The sequence below is a fragment of the Lissotriton vulgaris genome, chromosome 5, assembly GCF_964263255.1.
Source record: "Lissotriton vulgaris chromosome 5, aLisVul1.2, whole genome shotgun sequence".
Classification (NCBI taxonomy): Eukaryota; Metazoa; Chordata; class Amphibia; order Caudata; family Salamandridae; genus Lissotriton; species Lissotriton vulgaris.
The window spans coordinates 371,436,613-371,457,381 of record NC_141693.1 but is presented as its reverse complement, the minus strand read 5'-3'; the positions used below and the strand labels follow the sequence as shown (position 1 = coordinate 371,457,381).

General features: G+C 47.0%; 1 protein-coding gene across 14 annotated transcripts in view; it reads left to right on the top strand.

Moving 5' to 3' along the window:
- The window catches only part of UBR4 (ubiquitin protein ligase E3 component n-recognin 4), a 1,723,360-nt gene that overhangs the window by 30,934 nt on the left and 1,671,657 nt on the right, over window positions 1-20,769 (top strand). For all 14 annotated transcript variants that reach the window (XM_086921716.1, XM_086921718.1, XM_086921717.1 and 11 more), the window contains exon 2: window positions 10,363-10,442. In XM_086921716.1, the coding sequence (XP_086777842.1) occupies window positions 10,363-10,442 (80 nt within the window). The remainder of the gene's footprint in view (window positions 1-10,362; window positions 10,443-20,769) is intronic.

Sequence of the window (20,769 nt, the reverse complement as noted above, 5' to 3'; positions counted from 1 at the left end):
CCAGGTAGAGAACCATGCATACACTCACATACATACTTACTACACATCCATTACATTACAATCAAACATAGATATCCTATAACATTGCATCTGTTGTCCAGTATAAGACCAGATTCAATAGATCTACAAAATTAAAAGCATAGGTCTAAAGTTGGTCGACACGTTTCGGTGGAAAAACAGCAGTAAGGACCACCTTCATCAGGACCATCCATAGACAAATTACTACAGGATCTCTACACCTGGGATTCAAGTCTGATAATTTCTACTCATCATGGCCAATATATGGGCCTATTCCATACTCTCATCAGAGCGCAAGGTGGGAATTTCCTGAAACATTTATACCAGCGTAGAACGAGGCTCAGGTCGACTTATCCAATAACTCTAGATTTGATTCGTCATTTTTATTGACATCTGGAGGGGACGCCACATTTTTGATTTATCTTTTCTTGATATACTTGATATGTTCGTTACACCATCTTTTATTTAGATCACATAGTGTGTGAGAGCTTTTCTATTTGTGAAAAACTTCCTCGTCCCCTTCTCAAGCCGCCTCCGACCGCAGTTCCTTCCACGTGTTTGATCCCATACACCATAGGTTTCAATAAAGTCATCATGTAGCTGGGGAACTTTTAATGACCAGTGCCGAGTACATAAATTTAAGGTGGCTTCCCTGTTCACTTGCAATATTTAGTAATCGAATTATACTCCATGGGGCATTTCTGCTCATGCTTACCTATATTACATTTAGTGACTTTGGCATGGCACACCTTGAAGGAGACATGTCGTGTTTTCACTCCTGGTTTTCACACCATGACATGCAGTCTTGTAATGACAGGCTGCAAGCAAATTGTATGGGGGTCCCATAGCATGGTATAATGCATGCTGCAGCCCTTAGGGACACTTTACCTATTCCCTAGGTACCAATGGTACCACTTACTTGGGACTTACAGGGATGGCCAAGGGTGTGCCAATTATGTTACAATTCAGCCATTGTTACTTTGTTTTAGGAAGAGGGCACTGGGGCCTGGTTAGCAGAGACCCAGTGCAAATCATTCGAAAAACAGCAGCACCATTGTCAAAAAGTGGAGGTGACGATGACGAAAAGGGGCACTATCCTACAAACCTTACCTGTCCATCTCAGAGCTCACTCCAATTGCTTAAATGTAGCTTCATGGCCTTTTTGGGTAATAATCTTTTTGCTGATATATGGATACCAGCCACCCACTCCACACATAATGTTAGAAAACCCTATTGTGTTGGTGTCCTAATCCCGCCAACAACCAATGTGGGCCAGGCAGTACTCTGTTCACTTTTCCAATCTACTGCAACACCCAAAGGTTAGCCTCTGCTTCTGGAGGACTGCTTTTCAGTCTGTGCACAACATATGTATCTACAGCCACACATGCCTCTTTTATTTTTTTTTAACCATTAACAAGGATTTCAGCGATGGCCCACCGCCCCAAGACATCCTCTTTTACCCATTTACAGACTCTCAAACTGTGTTTAGTCAGAATCCGACCCCACTAGTAGTTGTGCTCCGTCTAGTACAAGCAAGTATTTCCATACCCAAGTCACTCAACCACTTACTATTATTCCAGGGGATATGTTTTCTTGTATACAGAGCACATCAATACGCATGACCTGCATAATTTGGGCCATCACCCTCTTGTTTTTTTATCGTTCAAGCTGCATTAATTTCACAAACATATACGTAATTTACCGGTCATTATTATATCTACAATTGTCAGATACTATCTGCCCAGCCCGAACCCAGGTCTAAGTTTCATAAGAACGAAAAAGATTAATGTCTCTCACATAGAAATAAGTACCATAACCATAATGCATAACAAACATCAGATACCAACAGTGCCTCCCCCCACCCAGATCTCCCCCCTCCCAAATGAGGCATAAGGACTAAGTGCTCTGTGATAGAAAGCAGAATATTAGACCCTCCCCGGCCCCCCACCCCAGCCCCTAAGAAGAGCAAAAAAATGTAAAATAGATACCGGTATATCGGTCAATCGTAAGAGGGGCACCCCATTATTGGCCAAATACACATTTATCCTATTATCCCTCAATCTACTTCAAATTGTACTCAAAAACTCCTTTGCTAGAAATTCGGATACAAAATATTGTGTCTGATCCCTATGTATAATTTTTTATTTTGCCAGATTGAGTAAAATGGCCTATACCCCCTTTGCCTGAAATAGTGAAATCATTTGACGAAGATGCCACCTCTTTTGGACTTTAACCTGACAGAAATCTGGACGAACAAAAAATTCACATCCTTTGCCGCCTCTCTTCCTATCTGGCCGTACTGAATCATCAATTGCTTTCCGTAACAAAAAGTTGTTAAGGCAGATCAGAGTCGCCCTTGGCCTTTCGTGTGACCCCCTCCTGTTCTAGCCCGCTGATTAAATGGGAACCCATGCGCTCTCTGAAGCTCAACTTCCCAATTCCATTGCTTAAGTTCTGGAAAGGCTTCTGAAAAAAGTTCGATCGCAAACTGCCGGGTGTCTTTGCCCTCCAGTCCTTCAGGTATTCCCAAAATCCGTAAATTATTCCTTCTGGAACGATTTTCCAATTCCGTCAGTTTCCAAGTAGTATCTTCTTTCAGAGATTGGAGGGATGCATCTGTGGCCTTCTGCTGCACTATTTCGTCCTCCTTTACTGAAATCCTCGCCTCAGCTTCCCCGATTCTTGTTGAGAACTCAGTTACAGGTCTTTGCAACTCGGCACACAGTGTTTTGAAATTTTCGAACAGCACCCTGAATCCGAAGTCCTTCCGCCCTGGTCTCCTTTCGATGAGCCATTATGCTTTGGTAAATAGTGGAGAAGGTAATTTTGCCTTGTAGTGGCATGTCTGAGCCTACAGTTTCTCTGGGGTTTGTTCCTCTCCCCACGACCTCATCAAGTTGAGGAGAGAACGAGTTGTCCCACACTAGTGATCCAGCTGGACAAGTGCACCCTTCGTCAACGAATTATATGTTTCCCTTTGTTTACGAACAGTCCCCTTATTTACAGAGACCTCCAAACTCATCCCTTCTTCATCCAGCTGTAAGCTGCTTGTATCGCTTTAATCATCTGTCCAGTCTCTCCCAAGGCTCTCATTCTCAGAAGAGTTAGAGGGGTCCGACATGGAATAAAACTTATCCCCTGGATCTACATCTTTAACACCCTCTTTGGCTGGCTGATCAAAATTCTGCAGAACCAAAGTCTCTTTCCCTCTTCCCTGGTTACTACCATCAGGATTATGATTTCTGTTCTCCGGGACCTGACCGTCCCTTAAGGGGTAAACAAGAGGCATTACTGTTGATACAGGCATCACAGGCTCTTTGAATAACTCTTTTAAAGGTGCTGCATCGATAATATTCATGTTTCCAGCCAATTCCGACTCATCCTGTGAAGAGGAAATTTGCATGGTGGCTGCCTTCACAATCAATACTCTGCATATCACTGCTCGTATCCTCCAAGCTGCCCTGAGTAACGGCCATGCCATTGCTATTTACAGCTGAAATTACAGCTGAAATTGCCACAGTAGCAGAGTCTCTACTTTTTAACACCTTGGCTGCTTGTGATATTCCCCTGCTGTGCTGAAGGTCAATCAGCTCGTCATGAGCACACGAGCACCGTGCCTCATGACGAGCTGAGCTAGTCATGAGCAAGGAAGGGGTTAATGGCGAGGGTAGCGGTGCAGCTGCAGTAACAATGTTGCCTGGGAAAGTCATTACCTTATCACAACAATTCACAGAAGAAGCAGTCGCCTCGACTTCCACCGGGCTCCTACCTTTACCGTTTTTTTTTTTTTTGAACAGCCCTATAACAGTTTGGAGTTTCCGAGCGGTGCTACCTCCATTCATCGCAGGACCTGGAGAGGAGCTGTTAGTGCAGTGGTGTATTCCGCCATTTCCGCTTCGACCAAGGCTGGGCTTCGTCGGGCTCTCGGCAGAGGAGGAAGCTGTGACTGCCGTAGGCCCCGGGTCTTAGTGCACTTGCCTATTGTGAGAAGTTTGCCTGGTATATGATGTTCACTATTCTAGTGAGCACCTTGCACCAGTCCAAACAACCCTTGTGGTGATGGTTGTAAAGTCAACCTTATAGACCAGCTATCCTAGTGGTAGCATGGACAAAGCAGTATTAGGCTAAACTCAAGAGGGCATGTGAAGCCAGCTGTTTTACCATATGTAACCCCTTTAATACCAAATGAAAGGACACCACACAGGATATATATAAAATATATATGTTATTTATTACTAGACAAACCCTCTGAACTCTTTGAGGTCAGAGGCACAAGCACAATACAAGACATTCAATTAAAATACATTAAGTTGCACAAAATACAGTAGGGCCCTAAAATAGTGGTATAAGGACCACTACACAGAAAGGAATAGGCCTAGGGAATTGCTGGGGCTACGCTGAGCTACCAAGAGTTAGGAAGCAGAAAATCCACGGGAGGCGTGTGCAGTGTCTAATCACACACGCGTGTTACCATAGAGAATGAATGGGAACGTAAAAGTTCTTAACTAGTTCTTTTAGGGCACTTCTGACTGGCTCTGGGAAAGTTACTTGAAACCTAGACAGTTGGATAGTTGATACCCACAGGAGCACCGAAGTACTCACGTAACCTCACACCCAGGAAGCAGGTGCATAGGTGTCAAAGTGTGCCGGGTTTCGTCGTCGAATCCTATGGAGCCTGGAAGAAAGATGCTGCAGGCGACCAGGCGAGAAGTGTCCGGATGGATCGAAGATGAAGAGGACCTGAAATCAGAGGGGACAGAGTCTGGGTCACTAGCCAGTGACCCGGAAGGAACCAGGAAGGAACCAGGCGATGTCGTGAAGCAATCAGGTGCTGTCGGGAAGCTTGTCTCTGCAGCCACGTGGACCAGGAGGCGTCAACGACGACCAGGAGTCAGGCACGGACTGTCCAACGAATGCTCTCGCTGACGGCGGTGTCGGCTTCAGGTTTGGAGTCAACAAGCCTTGGCAAAGGCAACCCACGCAGGAAACGAAGTTGGCTTCTTACTCAGACCAGCAAGGTCTGAGGGGCTGCTTCTTTTGAGGGAAGCAAGAGCCAGTCTGGAGCAACCAGACCAGCGGTGTAAATTCAAAGGATCGTCGCCAAGATGGCCACTAGCCAGTTGGCAAGTGACCGGGCAGACGCGTCGAGCAGGAAAATGCAGAAGGGCCCCACGCAGAACTCGTGGAGTGTGCAGGGCTGATCTTCGGTGCAGATTATGCTCTGGGCTGGGGCTTCTCAATCCTCAATGCACAGCTTCGAAGGTGCCTCGGGTGCTGCACAATTAGCAAGTCGCAGACTTTAAGATGGCTGGTCCCACGTCTCTCGTCTCCTCCACGGGTCTCGGCTTTGCTGGGACTGTGGATCGGACTGTTGGATGTCTGGATGTCCGGTTCTTGTCAGGCTCTGTGCTCGGGCTCCGGCGGGAGGCGTCGACAAAGCAAGCCGTTGATCTCTAGATGGTGCCTGCTTGTGCAGGGTGGTCACTCCTTGACCACAAGGGAGATTTTTCAGTCGTCTTCTTGCAAAGTAGATCGTCGAAGGTCCCGAGTTTCGTTTCAGAGTTTGTCAGGATTAATCTAAAGTCTTGGGACTCAGCTCCTACCTATATACCAAATCAAGGGGCTGGATTACCTGCTAGGTCCCTCCTATGGGTGGGACCAGGGAAGGGGGTGGTTACACCCCTTTCCCTTTGTCCAGTTTCGCGCCAGAGCTGGGGCTGGAGTGCCCCAGCACCGGTTTGAACTGGACCATTCATGGGACCCCTTGTGTGCCCCAGACATTCTCATTTCTTTCAGCCCTCCCTGCCCCAATACACAAAGTCCTGTCTGGGGTGGTGCTAGCACCTCCCGAGACAGGAAACCTATTGTCCAAGCCTCCCTCGCTGGAAGGACTCCCAGCAGCAGGAGGTCAGACTTGTGTCTGTGGCAGCAGCATCCATTTTGTGATGCTGAGGCTCTGGTTAACTTTAACCGGGAATAGTAGGAACAACATGTCTTCTCCCTCTAGAAGGGTGGAATGCTACCCCGTCGCCAGAACTGGCGAGGGGGTAGTATTCCAAATCGTATAACACCTTACTCAACATGTTTTGATAAAGCCAAACCAGAGTTAGCATTTAACTGCAAGGTTAATAATGCACTTAAGAGTATATGGTATGGCAGTATCCTAGAACAGCTATAAGGACATGTTTCCGAAAAAACCATAAGAATCAAAGAGTCATCAAAGTACTAATTAGAATAACTAAATGGTCTTATATAAATTTAATAACCCAACGCATCCAACCACCAGCAAAAGTAGGTGAGACCCAAGATCCAGAGATGGATTACCATCAAAATCTTGTTAGTGATCTTATTTTCTCATCTGGTCATCCACAGGGTTGGACTGGGATCTCTCTAGATCATTGAGACTACTTCCAGATCCACCTGGTAGGAATGGGGTCAAGCCCACAATCGCTTGTTGACAATGCGTGGGATCTTTAAATGGGACCTAGTGCAGTGCAAAGAGTGAAAGTGTAAAGAAAGTGAAGTTAAAGTGGAATAGAGAACGAACAGTAAGGTAACTTTAATAGCTGTAAGCCTCTTTCTGTTTAAAAACCAGAACAGCGCAAAAACGCAGTATAAACAAATGACTGCTTAGGGTCCGACATGTTTCTGCCAATCAGGGTGGTAACTCCCTAGGCTTTCTTCAGGGCCTCTGTTCTTGAAAAAACTTTTGCTACTGCTAGTGCGAACCACAATCAAAATTATAAAGGAAATAAATACAGTGACATAATAAGATATATATTTCTATTCCTCCAGGTCAGCTGGTGTATCAATCACCCTTCTTGACAGGGGACAATACCTCACCTCGCCTGGACCAAGCTCACGGTAAGAGAGGCCACGCTCTCTCTGTCGTTGCCCCGTACTGTGTCTGAGGTTGGGGGAGGCCATGTGAATGGCCAGCCAGGGGTGGCATAATACATGCTGCAGCCCCTGGTAGGCCTTGGATGCACCTATGCCCTGGGTACCTATAGTACACTGTATCCAATAGGTAATGCACCTAAAGTACATTGTAGTGAATTTAGAGAGAGAGCAGCTGGGCTGTGGGTCAGATTAGCAGGCCCACAGCCACATTAAGTCGATAACCAGTGAAGCAAAAAGTGGGGTGACCATAGGAAAGCAGACCCTACTCTCCTACAGCTATGTTCTTCGGAGCCATTATAGCCGTTGGCGAGTACGAAGAGAGCACCGTATGCCGCCAGCACAGCAAGCCGATATGCCGCAGACCGCGAGACCCGGTAGGCACAGCTTTCAGAGAGTGCAAAAGCAGGGGCCTATATTACCACAGCATTTCATGAAGATCGTATTGTACAGGTCTCATTCCAAGCTACCTTCCGCATAAAAAAGTAAGGCGGGGAGGGTTACTCCTGGAGAGCGTTAGTATCCAGCTTACTCAGTCGAGCAAGCGACCACCATCTTGCCTCTGTCTAGTTGGCTTCCACCCAAAGCTTTTCCTGAGCCACACATGCCTCGAAAGGAAAATGTTACATACTCAATAGATTTCTGTTCATGGCAAGTAGTGCTGTAGATTCACCTGCGCCCACCTACCACCTCGGGCACCTGTGGCCGTTGCACTTCTTAGCTTTTTTCTATCTTACTTTCCTTTTTTTGTATGGACATCTCTATACATCGATTCGCATTCCATTCTCACCCGCCTTATGGGGAAAACAGTCTAACAATGGAGTTGATGCCCATGCGCATTCCAACAAGAGGAGGATTCACAGAACCTCACAATTCGAAAGACTCTTTTGAAGAAAAACAAATTGCACACACTTGGGTACAGCACTAGATAGCAGGAATTTGCACAGCAAATCTATATCTACAGCACTGCATGCCACGAACAGATGTCTACAGGGTAAGGATCAATTTCTTTTGAATCCTCTTTATCCATCCCTCTCATCCATACTGCAAGGCTTGATGATTCTGTGGAGTTTCGCTATTGCTGTTGAACTCTTTTCACTAATGTCAGTGCAAGTGTGATTTAACATTTGTACCTTGGATAACAGTGCTAGAATTTCTTCTAGTGTAAAAAAATAATTCTTGTCCACGCTGAGTGTGAGAGATCCCTCTTCACTGACCACATCTCTTGTTTGCCAACATCTCATCCTTCTCTTTCCTAATGCAGTGGTGTAGAATTTAAATTAAAATCTACTTGTTCATGGGACAGGTTGCTTCTTAAATCTACTTGTCCTGTAACAAAATTCTCTTGTCCTTTTGGTGCCATGTAGTGCAGCGACAAATTATGGCATCAATCACATTATATACGAGCTCCGATAATAGCCTCTCTGATTATTCAATGGCTCATTCTACAGTAAGATATGAATACTAGCAATTCCCTTATTTTGCCACCTTCCTGCAGATCGGCATACTTGGATTGGAGGCAGCGATAAGCAATAGTTCAAGGGCTGGAATACCCTTTTGAGTCTACGCAAATCAACTAACTAGCATGTTTTAGGGATTTTCACCAGCTCTCCTCTAATCTTTTCCCATACTGAAATAGGTCTGAAATGTACTCTTTGACAAGTGTAGGAGTAAACTTCTTCCATTGTTAGGAAAAAAAAGTGGTTGAATGGAAAATGAGCTTGTAAACACAACAGATTTTCGCATGAGCACTTCTACAAATTCATATTTGTGTGTGCTAAAATGGAGTTTACAAACATATTCTAGAATTATGATTTCCTGGCCTATTTCTGTAAATTCTTGTGAACTGATGGAAGCTTTAAATATGCACTAATGCAAGGGCATATCCCATGGATGCACCTTTGTGACCTTCTTTAAGTATTGGGCGTCTAATTGGTTGTGGTACTAACCAAGATCTTTTGTTTCTATTGAAATGGTCTATTTCTCTATTGTGGCTTCACTTTGACAGCATTCTGTCACAAAGTTTTTGTCAGTGCCAGGAACTACTATCGCAATGTGTGCTTTTTTATTTTATTTTTTTAACATTATTTTATTTTTGCATTTCACAAAGGCATATGACAATAGTGCAAAACACAGAACACTCCCTCCCCACCAGTGTGACATGCGCACAGTATATTATATAGTGCATCGTACAGTCAGTTCACTTAGCGATCCACCTTATCATACAGTACATGTTAACGTTACTCGTGTGAATCCAGAACTCCTGTTGCATCCGGAAGACTAGACAGCAAATAGGCAGGCAATGGTGACCAGATATCTTTTGGCCTGGAGGGGGCAGTGAGCTCCTCTGCATAACATACCAGCTGATCTCTGCAGAACACAAGGTCCTTAATCCAGTCTTTGAATTGCGGCGCCTGTTTGACGTCCCATGTTTGAGCCACTTTCCTTTTTCCCAGTAAGAGGGCTATCAGGACCAGCCGTCTGTTTTTTGTTTTTAGGCCCTTCACCAGCCCCTGCAAGCAAATCCTGAGCGAGCAGTCCACTGTCTCCAGTAGTGAAGTCCGAGCTTACATTTCCATAGAGCCCTCACCCTAAAAATAAAGTCTTTGTATTATTGAACCATGAATACAAGTTGTAATAGCATTAACATATGGACACAAGTATTACCTTAACTGCTGGCAATTCCCTTCCCTGATCCATATCGTGTTCTTTAAACTGGCAACCAAAAAAGGGTTGGGCCCACTTGTCCCAAGGACAAAATACACATAAAAACCTGTTTTGCTTGACCCCAAACAATATTTCTTGGGCATCGGGCTATAGAAATTCCACACCCCTGCCTAATGTCTAGTTCAGTCCATGCTAAGTATTTGGATCATACTAGCCTGAACTTAGCTCTGCTTGGTGCTGTGGAAAGCTTCAGGCCCATTTTTTAACTTCTGCACTTCCTATGTCTTCATCTCACTTTGTATATCGCTTTTGTATACTGTTTGGTGACTATATGATTAGGGTCGGTATGTCTGTGAAATCCACATGCTTTCTAATTTTTCATTCCGGAGTATTTGATAATGTGCTTATACAGGAATATTTGTGGTTTTCTTGAGGCTATATATATATATATATATATATATATATATATATGTCTGTATGTTTACCATTTGCAGATATTTATAAAATGTTTTCTTTTTAATGATGCAAGATTCAAATTCTTATGGAGTTGTGTGAGCAATTTCCTAAGTCCCAAACTGTGTTCTGGGTTTGGCGTTATGATGCCTTGCATGTGTTTCTAATTGATCCTATATGGCACTCATTTGTGTCCTTCTCTGTTGTCGAGGATTCTGAGTACCATGTTTGGTGCTTTAAGTTTTACTCAGATTAGCAATTGATGTAGGGTATTCTGTGTGCCGTGTTGTATGTTGCACTAACAGTTTTTATTATGTTTTGTCATAGATGCAGTTCCTCCGCCCCGTTTTTATAGCATCCTATCTCCAGAATTATCAGAGGATGATCTTACTCGACTAGATAGCACGGTATGCACTCACTACTTATTTTCTCAAATGTAGAAATCCCAAACGGAGGGAGGCAGAGGTTTGTTATGGGTGAATAGCATGGTTTTGTTTCTTGGTGTCTTCAGCTTTTAATTCTGTGGCTCAATTGTGGGATTCTTTCTGATATTTAGTCCAGAAATAAAGTTGTTCGGTAAGCCCAACCTTGAAGCATGGGAATCTGAAACATTGAGTGCTAGATTTAAAAAGGCACAACAAAAATACTACACAAAGAGGCTTTGATAACATTTTTGTTTCAGTACCATCCACTTAAAAAAAATGCCAAGACAAATGGTTTGAGATGTCATTCAAAGTATGGTGGCATAGTGGGTTTCTAGTCTGAATCATAAGTCTTTTGGTCACGTTGTTTGTCAACAAAATAAACCAGACGATATACCGAACTTCATACTAGCTGATATTAATTGTGCATAGTGTAGGAAGCTGGCTTTTTGTGTAGTGTACCAATGTCCACACAACCCTTATTAGTTTTCAGGGGCTTAATTTAATAATCCTAAGTGCATTATTTGTGGTAGTGTGCTTGAGCATTTTAGGCTTATCAGACAGGAGTGTTGCGCGCACACAGAGTTAATAAAGAAGTGTTAGGAAAGTGGGTTTCTGTTGTAGTAGGCTCCCCCACTTTTTGCCAGACTACTGATGACCTTTGACTTTATATACCCTGGGTCCCTGCCAATCGAGTTCTTTCCCCAAACCTAATCCAATTGGCATCTCTGGCTACAGGTCAGCCCCTGGTAAATGGTATCACTGGTACCCAGGACACTGTGACCAGGGAAGACCTCTGAAGACTGCCGCCCTTAGAGGCCCTGTACCTTTACATACACACACACACCCTTTGCAGGCTGCGTATTTTGGTGCAGAACAAAGTGAAGAGTAGAAATGGCACACATCTCTATTTGCCATGCCTACAACCCACTGCCCTGGCATAGATCAGTCATCCCTCTAGCTGGGTGCCCTATACCAGTGGTGAGGGCACAGGTGCATGAGCCCTGTGCCCCCTACAGTGTCTAAGTCCATTCTTAGACGGTGTAAGTGCACTGCTGCCATTAAGAGTATATGGTGCTGGGAGCTTGTCATTACGAACTCCACAACACCACAATGGCTACACTGAATGCTGAGAAGTTTGGTATTAACTTCTCAGCACATTAAACCCACACTGATGCCAGTGTGGCATTTAATGAAAAATGCTTACATCTTAGAGATGCCCCCTGAAAAACGACCAGCCTATGGTGGGTTCCCCGACTAGTACTCACCAGCCTGCCACCACGAGACATGTTTCTGGACCCCTAGGGAGGGAGCCTTCACTCCCTGAGCTCAGAAACAATGCCCTTCCTCAGGGGGGTTGAGGGGGGGGGGGTGCGGGGAGGTGCTCACACCTCCCCCAAGCCAGGAAGAGCCATCTGTGCAGGGGAGCTTCAAAGGCCAGGCCGGCTTTGTAACGTGCCCCCAGCCTCTCCTGCTAGCAGGAGCAGGCCCCATTCCTGTCTTCCCTCCTTTTCGGCAGCAAGACGGGCGGGAAAAACTAGCAGCCCAGAAGGTGTGCCGACCTCTGCCAACTCCACCCCTGAGGTGGGGGAAGCGAGGTGAAGCCCTCTCTTAAATGCTCGCCATCTTGCAGATGGCACGCACTCACCAATCAGGATTAGGGATTGTGCTCACTCCCCAACGTGAGGTGAGCACACCAAGGGTGTAGTCACCCTAAGGTTAGAAGCCCATTGGCTGCTGACCTCAAGACCCCTCAAAAGCCCTCCAAATACAGTATTTAGAGGGCAGCCGTGAACCAAGTAAGCAGATTCCTGCAACCTAAGAAGAAAAAGGATGAAAGACTCCGCCCAGCAGGGGAGATTGCAGAGAAAAACTGACTTGCCACCAGCCCTACTAGCACGTCTGCAGTTTCTGGAGATCCTGCACCAAAAATCGTCTTGTCCTACAGCCAGCATCCTCCAGAACCCCTCGGAGGACCGACTGGCTTCAACAAAGACCGGATCTCCTGTGAACAGCAGCTCTATTTAAAAGAAATACCAACCAAAGACTCTGAGCCTACTGAGGAGAAAGAAACCTGACGCTTGGAACCACCACTACACCCATCGCCTACAGCCCGAGTTCAAGTGGCCCACCGGTCCCAGTGGGGTCCCCCAGCGCTCCAGAGTTTGAGTTCACTGTGGGTTGATCCCTCCATGACTCCCCGACATCACCTGCAGCCTCTGCAGGGAGACCCGCCCCCCCCCCCCCCCACCCCCCCAACCGCGAGTGGCCCGGGAATGTGAAATCTGACTTCAAAAGACACCCCTGAAATCCAGCCGACCTGCACCCTGGAGAAAGTACCCTGAGGTGCACCTACGACCGTCCAACTTACCTGCCCAGCTGTTGGTTCCTCCCGGAACTCTTCCCGGACCGAAACTGCAGCTAAAAATCAAAAACGAAAATCCCCATTGAAAACAGGGCACCCGACGCCAAAACAGCACCCAGCCTCCCCTGCGGAGGGTGCACTCTGTGTGCTACACACGATCCCCTTTTGCCCTGAGCCTAACACCAAGATCTTGGCTCCCACAACCTTGTGGCCTGCTCGCCAGCAGCCACCAACCGGAGGCCCCCTATCCCTCATTGGATAATATTGGGCCTCAGCAGTCTGCACCCGCCCTAGTGCCGCTTAGGTTGTAACAAAAGTGCATTCTTGACCCTGGGGGAACCCTTGTTCTAACCCCAGAAGCTCAACTCCAAAAGACCCATTAGTTACCTGGTAACTGTTAACTTCATTTCCCTCCATAGGAACCTATTGACTGTTTTTCTCTGAAACATGTATAAAGTGTGGAGTTGATTTGTATGGAAACCTGAAAAATAACAATTGTGTAAAACTGATTGTTCGAGGCATATGAACTGTAGATTGTATACTTTAGCATAGATCGCCATCTGGTGTTGGGCTCGGATGTTTGCAGTTTGTTTTTGCCGAAGAAGTCTTTGTAGTCCCAAGATAGGTGATTCCTCCTTCTGGTGATAGTGCGCATGGGCATCGTCTCCATCTTTAGGTTGTTTTTTTCCGCCATCGGGTTTTGATGTGAATTGCTGCGCACCGGTCGGTGTTGTTATTGAAACCCCTTTGACGCGCAATCACTCACCTCTCAACGGTATTGTCTCTATTGCGTATCCCTTTCGATGCACATCCTCTACAATCAAGCTACTCGATTGTAGACGAAGGCCTACCCGCGCCCACGTTGCACGTCGATGGAACCGACACCCCTACAAAAAAAATTCCCCAGTTGTGACTCTAAATTCCCACACTCTGACCTACATGAGGTGCGTAATCTTTGCCTCTCTCCGGAGCACGAAGAAAACACCAGCGACGCCTGTTTATCCTTAAGGTCCAAGAAAACCATCCAGGATCGTTGGGCTCGACGCCATGTAATGTCCCGGGGAAGCACTTTGATTCTGGACATCTTTGAACCAGGTCCCGAAACCCTTCCAGAACAAGGAGTCGAGGAAGAACAGATCTCTGTTTCTGAGGGCGATGACTCCTACGACGCATTCACTCCAGCTCAACGGGCCGTGAGCACCGAGACCCGTGTCGTACTCACTCCCATACAAGAGGCTCCGGTAACGCCTTCGCCCTCAGGCCTAGGTCCACACCGACTGAAGATTTCTGACGCCCTCTGCCTTCTGGCCCGGCTATTGTACCAGAAGATAAGCCTCCCGGCTCGAGCCAACCCCGCTCCGGTACCTATTAAACACCTTCGGCACGGACGTCCAAACACATAAATGTGCCACCACCGGCGCCGAAAACCCCTTCGACGCCAAAGTCCTTGGCGCCGAAACAGACAAAAGACTAGTCTTCTGAGCCGAAACAGTCAAAAACCAAGTCTTTGGAGCTAAAACAGACTAAACTGAAGTCTTCGGAGCCGAAAAACGTCCCGAACCGAAAACTCCTACACCTAAGCCTAAACAGGATAAAACCTCTCAGAAGGCAAAGGAATATGAAGAACATAAATCTTCCGCTCCGAAAAAAGGACACCGTCTCCAAACACCTTTCTGCACCGGACCTTCCAGATCCAAAACAGAAAACAATACATATTGATGCAGAGACTGGTTATATCATTTCCACACTAAAAAGGAAATCAAGACTATTCACAAGATTCTCCAGTTCCTCCTAAGAAAAGAAATTTTGGCACTAATACCTCTTCCACCCTCTCCTCCCCCCACTGATCCCAATCCACTAATTTCTCCAGTACACTGCCTACAACACTCAATTTCACCTCCACCACTAGACAAAGATCGTGATTATGGGGGTGAGGATGGGGACAGGGAGAACACAAACCCTTAAGGGGATGATGACGCACATACCATCCTACCAGATCCAGATCCCTGGCAGGATTATAATTCTGATCCAGATCTACACAATGAACGAACCTATATCCATCTCGCCCATCCCCTCCAGATGACAATGTGGGGTTTGCGCAACTAATCCCAAGGGCAGCACAATATCATGGTTTACCATTGCACTCGGATCCTTTAGAGGAAGACTTCCTATTAGAAACTTTTGTTCAGCCACAAAAGTCCACACACACCCTACCAATGTTGAAGGGATTGCTTAAACACACACCAGAGGTATTTAAAGACCCTGTCAGAGATAGGGTTCTTAACCCTAGAATATATAAAAAATATAAGGCAGCTCCCAACAACCCAATATACATCAAGGGTCAGGTCCCTCTAGACTCCCTGGTGGTGCCTAATGCACGTAAAAGGGCCAGTTTACAAGCGGGAGACACACCACCTCCTGACGAGGAATCAAACTTTTAGACGCTTCCGGAAAACATATTGCCCCACAAGCTGCAAATTATTGGAGATTTGCCAACACCCAGGCTTTGCTGGCAAGATATGACAGGGCTCACAATGATGAGCTTGAGAAGCTTATCCAGCATCTCCCTGATCAATATAAGGACAAGGCAAATGACCTGATACAAGAAGGTACATTTGTCTTCCAGGGGATCCTCATCAATAGTCATAAGCACTGAATATTCCCGCCCATGTGCGGGGACCCCGGAAATAATATATAAATTATATATGGAAATCATATATATCTAGCTCCACATATATGTATGTACATATATCATTTTTCTCAGACCAATGCAGCCCCAAGACTGAGGCTAAACAATGTAATTATCCATAAAAAGAATGTATTTGCAAGTATATAAAAACACACCTTAGGTCAAATAGCACTTGAACTCTGTTTTAATTTGCAAAACACTCGTATATCATGAAAATTGCAAATAAACTAGACATTGTTCGCCCACAGGCTGCATTGTAAAGCAGCAGCATAGAAAATGAAAGCATTTTCAATAAAAACTGGCACTGTGCCTTTAAGGCAGCCATGACCCCTAGCTTCCCATCATGCCTCAGGGGTGACAGTTAGGTCAGTTGTTCTTTCCGGCTGCTTCAGTCAGGACCCTGGTTTTACAGCTCCTACCTTTTTTGACTTTCTGTCAAAAATATCTTGATATGCTTCAACTATTTCACTTTCACTCAACGTCTTTTGACTTTAAAGTGCTGGTGCTGCTTTTTTTGTTTTTCAAACAAGGTTTATTTTTGTCAAAATGCCTTCACTTTTCGATCCTTGCCCCTCCTGTGGCAAATAAGGCCAGGACTGACACACCTTGTGTGTATCCTTTGTCTCCCTGAGACACATTCTGCAGACAGCTGTCAACACTGTAAGAACTTATCTAGGAGAACCCTCAAAGACTGAGAGAGAATCCGAATTTATGGCCTCTCTGAAAGAGGTAGGTCTCCTAAAAGGCAGCAGAAGAGGAGAACGCGGTCGACGCAGAGAGAAGTCCCGACCTGTTCTTCGTCAGCGTCTGGATCGGAGTCGAAGCTTTCTGCGACAACGAAAACATCTTCGAAGACAGCTCATCATTCTTCGACGGCGAAGACTTCGACATTGAGAACCCAGGTACCTCCGTTGACGTCAACCAGGCGGCGTTCAACATAGAGTGGCAGGTCTCAGTCGGCGCCAGGTGGGTATACGACATTGAGGCAGATCACTGTGTCGTCGCCATAGCGATCGACGTCGAGACACAGCGCTCCGTCGTCGCACCAGCGATCGACGTCGAGGCACAGCGATCCGTCGTCACACCAGCGATCGACGGCGAGGCACAGCGCTCCGTCGATGCACCGGCGATCGACGTCGAGGCACACTTCGTCGATGCCTCATCACCGGCATTCGGCGTCGAGCTAGGTTGTTCTGTCTGCGTCTCAACGGCGTTCGACGTCGAGCTACAGGTCTCCACCAAGGATGGTTCATCAGTCTTCGGCGCTGAGGCACCAGCCATCACCTTTAGCGTCGAGACAAGCGTTGAGACACACCACAACGTCGACGCAGAAGACCCTGTAAGAACGACGTCCAGTTTGCGAACTCAGTCACCGGCCAACGTCGTAGCACAGATCTCCAAAGTAGACGTCGAGAAAGGAAGCGGCATTGGCGAGGCGTTCTAAGTCAAGGGGACGTTCTCCTGTACACTCGAGCCCACCTTCTAAAAGGAAGAGATTTTCTTCAGGGCAGTCTCCATCAAGACAAGAGGCATCACAGAGTCGCTCCAGATCTCGCTCTAGATGCCCTTCAGTGGAGGCCTCTCCTCCAGTGAGTCTATCGCCATCTCCCTCAGGCTCTCATATCTCTCACCGCGGATCAACATCTAAGTCCCTGGATGTGGTAATCTATTCTTCTGATAGTCCAGTGTCCGAACATTCACCTGCAAGATCACTGCATGAAGAGGTGAACCCATCTCCTCCAGCACGTTCCCCTGAGAGGAGAGAAAGGCAGAAGTCGTCTTCCATCAGGTTGTCACCTAGGTGGTACAGGCCATTACATCACTGGGCCCCCAACAAAGATACAGCAGCTCGGTTAAAACATCAGGTGGATCGGGATCGACCTCCTTCCAGGGCCAGAGAATGAACGCGCACCCCGGTGCGCTCGAGCAGGCGGAGATCCAGGTCAAGGAGAAGGGAACACAGATCTCCTACATCTTCCTCATCTTCTACTCGCTCACATAGACTATTCTCCAACACAGACCGACTGTCCACCGTCTAGAATCTCTCCAGTGGACGATATCTTCTTTCCAAGACATTTTAGGCAGAGGGGCACTTAAACTGGGGATTCCCTTGTCAGCTCGCCAGACTAAGTCTTCAGTGATTTTCGAAACACTGCATCACAAGACGGCCACCAAACCTCTGCTTCCCTTCGTTCTGTGTATCATAGAACCAGTCATGGACGTGTTCCTCACGCCTGCGACCATAAAATCAGTTCCAGCGAGGATTCTCAAAAAATATTGTTCGCCAGAGGAGGATCCATTATTCCTCGGGGCCGACCCTCCCCCGGATCCAGTGATTATCGCAGCGGCAAGAAAGACCCATGCCGAGGCATCTTCCTCCACTGTACCACCAGACAAGGAGAGCAAGACGCAAGACTCCTGGGGACGAAGGGTATGCAGCACCTCTGCCTCCTTACTGAAGGTTTCCAATACGGAGTTGCTATTGGGCCGCTATGATAAATCCCTGTGGGATTCCCTGCAGCGCTTCATTGAAAAACTCCCTCAAGAAGATCCCAGGGATTTTGAAGAAATCCTTACGGAGGGCAGCCAGGTCTCCAACCAGATCATTAGTGCTGCAGCGGACGGAGCTACCCTGTCGGCGCATGGATATGCTCAGGGTGTATGCGCAAGGTCTTCTTGGTTGCGTCTTACCCCCCCTAAAGCCAGAAGCTCAGACCCGTATCATGAACCTGCCTCTCTCTGGATCATCTTTATTCGGTTCACAAACCGATGAGGAAAAGCAGCGTATGAAAACGAAATTGGACACTCTAAAAGCCTTGGGGCTTGAAAAGAAAAAAGAATTCCGTAAAAGGTTCCGCCTCTACAATAAGCGATCTTCCCAAAAGAGGGTTCAAACCCCTCAGTGGCAGAAGGGTCAAGACCAACAGGGGCAGCAAAAATTCCAAAACAGATGCAGGCGCACCTCAAGAGGCTGAGGAAATCCGCGTCAAGGCAACAATTCCAACAAGACACAGTCCAAACAATGAGTTCTTCCTTCCCCCAGCACCGTTGACCACTCCAGTGGGGGGAAGCATTGCGCATCATATGGAAGAGTTGTGGGCCATTACAAAAGACCGCTTGGTGTTCGCTTCGCCTCCTTCTATCCCTCCAATGCCAACATAGAGTCATCAGTTAAAACTCCTCTCACAAAATCAGCTATCAAGAGGGTACTGAGATCTCAAAGAGGGAAAGGAGTTTATTCAAGATACTTTCTGGTCAAGAAAAAAGGCCAGAAAGCAGAGTACAGACCCATTCTGGACTTGCGGACACTCAATCTTTGTCAAAAAAGAAAAGTTTTGCATGTTGGCGTTTCATCAAATATATCCACATCTCGGGCAGGGGGATTGGATGTGTTTGCTGGACCTACAAGATGCATACTTTCATGTCCCGATAGCTCACAGTCACAGAAGATTCCTCCGGTTCCGGGTGGGGACCTCTCATTACCAGTTCAAAGTCCTCCCATTCAGGTTAAAGTCAGCTCCCCGAGTGTTCACGATGTGCATCGCAGTGGTAGCAGCCGCTCTACGCCGCAGGGGTGTCTTCGTGTACCCGTCTCGGGACGACTGGCTGTCGAAGGGTCCTTCCCCAGACAGTGTAAGGAACCATTTTCTGAGCTGCATCGATCTATGCTATCGGTTGGGTCTGCATGTGAATTTCTCAAGTCAATTTCACATCTGATGCAGAAGATACATTTCCTAGGAGCTCTGCTAGACTCTGAGGCAGGAAAAGTGTTTCCTTCGGACGAGAAAGTGTTCCATCACTCAGAAATGCAAACTAGTTCTACGAAACAAGGACCTGGCGGTGCGAAGAATTGCTTCACTGCTAGGGTTGATGGCATCCTGCATTTTTCTGGTCCCCAATGCCAGACTACGGATGCGTCCTCTCCAGCAGGATCTGGAGGACAAGTGGGACCAGCAGTCAGCTCGCTGGGACGACAAGATAACTTTGTCAAACACAGCGCGAGCGTCCATACCTTGGTGGATGAAAAGGCGAAATATGCAAGTCGGGATTCCTTTCCATCAACCTGCCCAGACGTTGATCACAGAGGCTTCTCTTCAAGGCTGGGGGGCACACATGGGTCATCTCCAGACGCAAGGACTGTGGTCTCCCAAAGAGCGATCCTACCATCTCAACATGTTGGAGCTGAGGGCAGTCAATCTAGACCTCAAAGCTTTCCTGCCCTCGATTCAAACATCATCAGCGTTAGTACAAATGGTCAACACCACCACCATGTACTACTTTAACAAACAGGGAGGAACACGCTCACACACCCTCTCCCTGGAGGCGCAAAATCTGTGGCATTGGATCCTGGTCTGGAATCTGTCAGTCACAGCAGTCTATTTCCCAGGAGAACAGAACGTGAGAGCGGACGCTCTAAGCCGGCATTTCGAAGACAAAGAGGACTGGGTTCTCAACGATGAGGTAGTCGAAAACATCTTCCAGTCATGGGGTCGTCCCACCATAGATCTATTCGCAGACGACGAAAACACCAAATGCTGAGACTCCGCCTCAAGATTCTACCGACCAGGATCGAAAGGGAATGCCCTTTTGATAGACTGGTCAGGGGAATTTGTGTATGCGTTTCCACCCCTTCGATTGATCCCGAAGGTGGTGAGCAAGTTAGGTCACTCGTACACGAGGATGATTCTCATTGCCCCTGACTGGCCGAGACAGTGGTGGTACACAGACCTTCTACATCTGTCAGAGTGTCCTCACAGGAGGCTGCCGTGCAGGCCGGACCTGCTATCCAAGATGAATCGGAGGATTTATCATCCCAACCTTCCGTCACTGAACTTGGCAGCATGGCTCCTGAGGTCATACAATACTGCAACGTAGGACTGCTGCAAGACTGCATGTCCATTTTGAAAGAAGTGTGACAGCCTACCACAAGGCATTCCTATGCATGCAAGTGAAAGGGTTTCTACATGTGGTGTATGCAGAACAGTTGTCATCCTATCAAGGTTCAGGAAGAGGTCCTTCTCCCTTACCTATTATATCTGGCTAAAGCAGGGTTGAAATTTAATTCCATTAAGGTGCACTTAGCAGCTCTAACAGCTTATAGGCGCTCACCTTCACAACCTCCTTTTTTCTGGTTACAGGCTGTGAAAGATTTTCTGGAGGGCTTGAAGAAGGTCTACCCTCTGGTACGCCCTCCGTCACCCCCCTGGGAGTTGAACCTGGTGCTATCGAAATTGATGGGTACTCCTTTCGTACCCTTT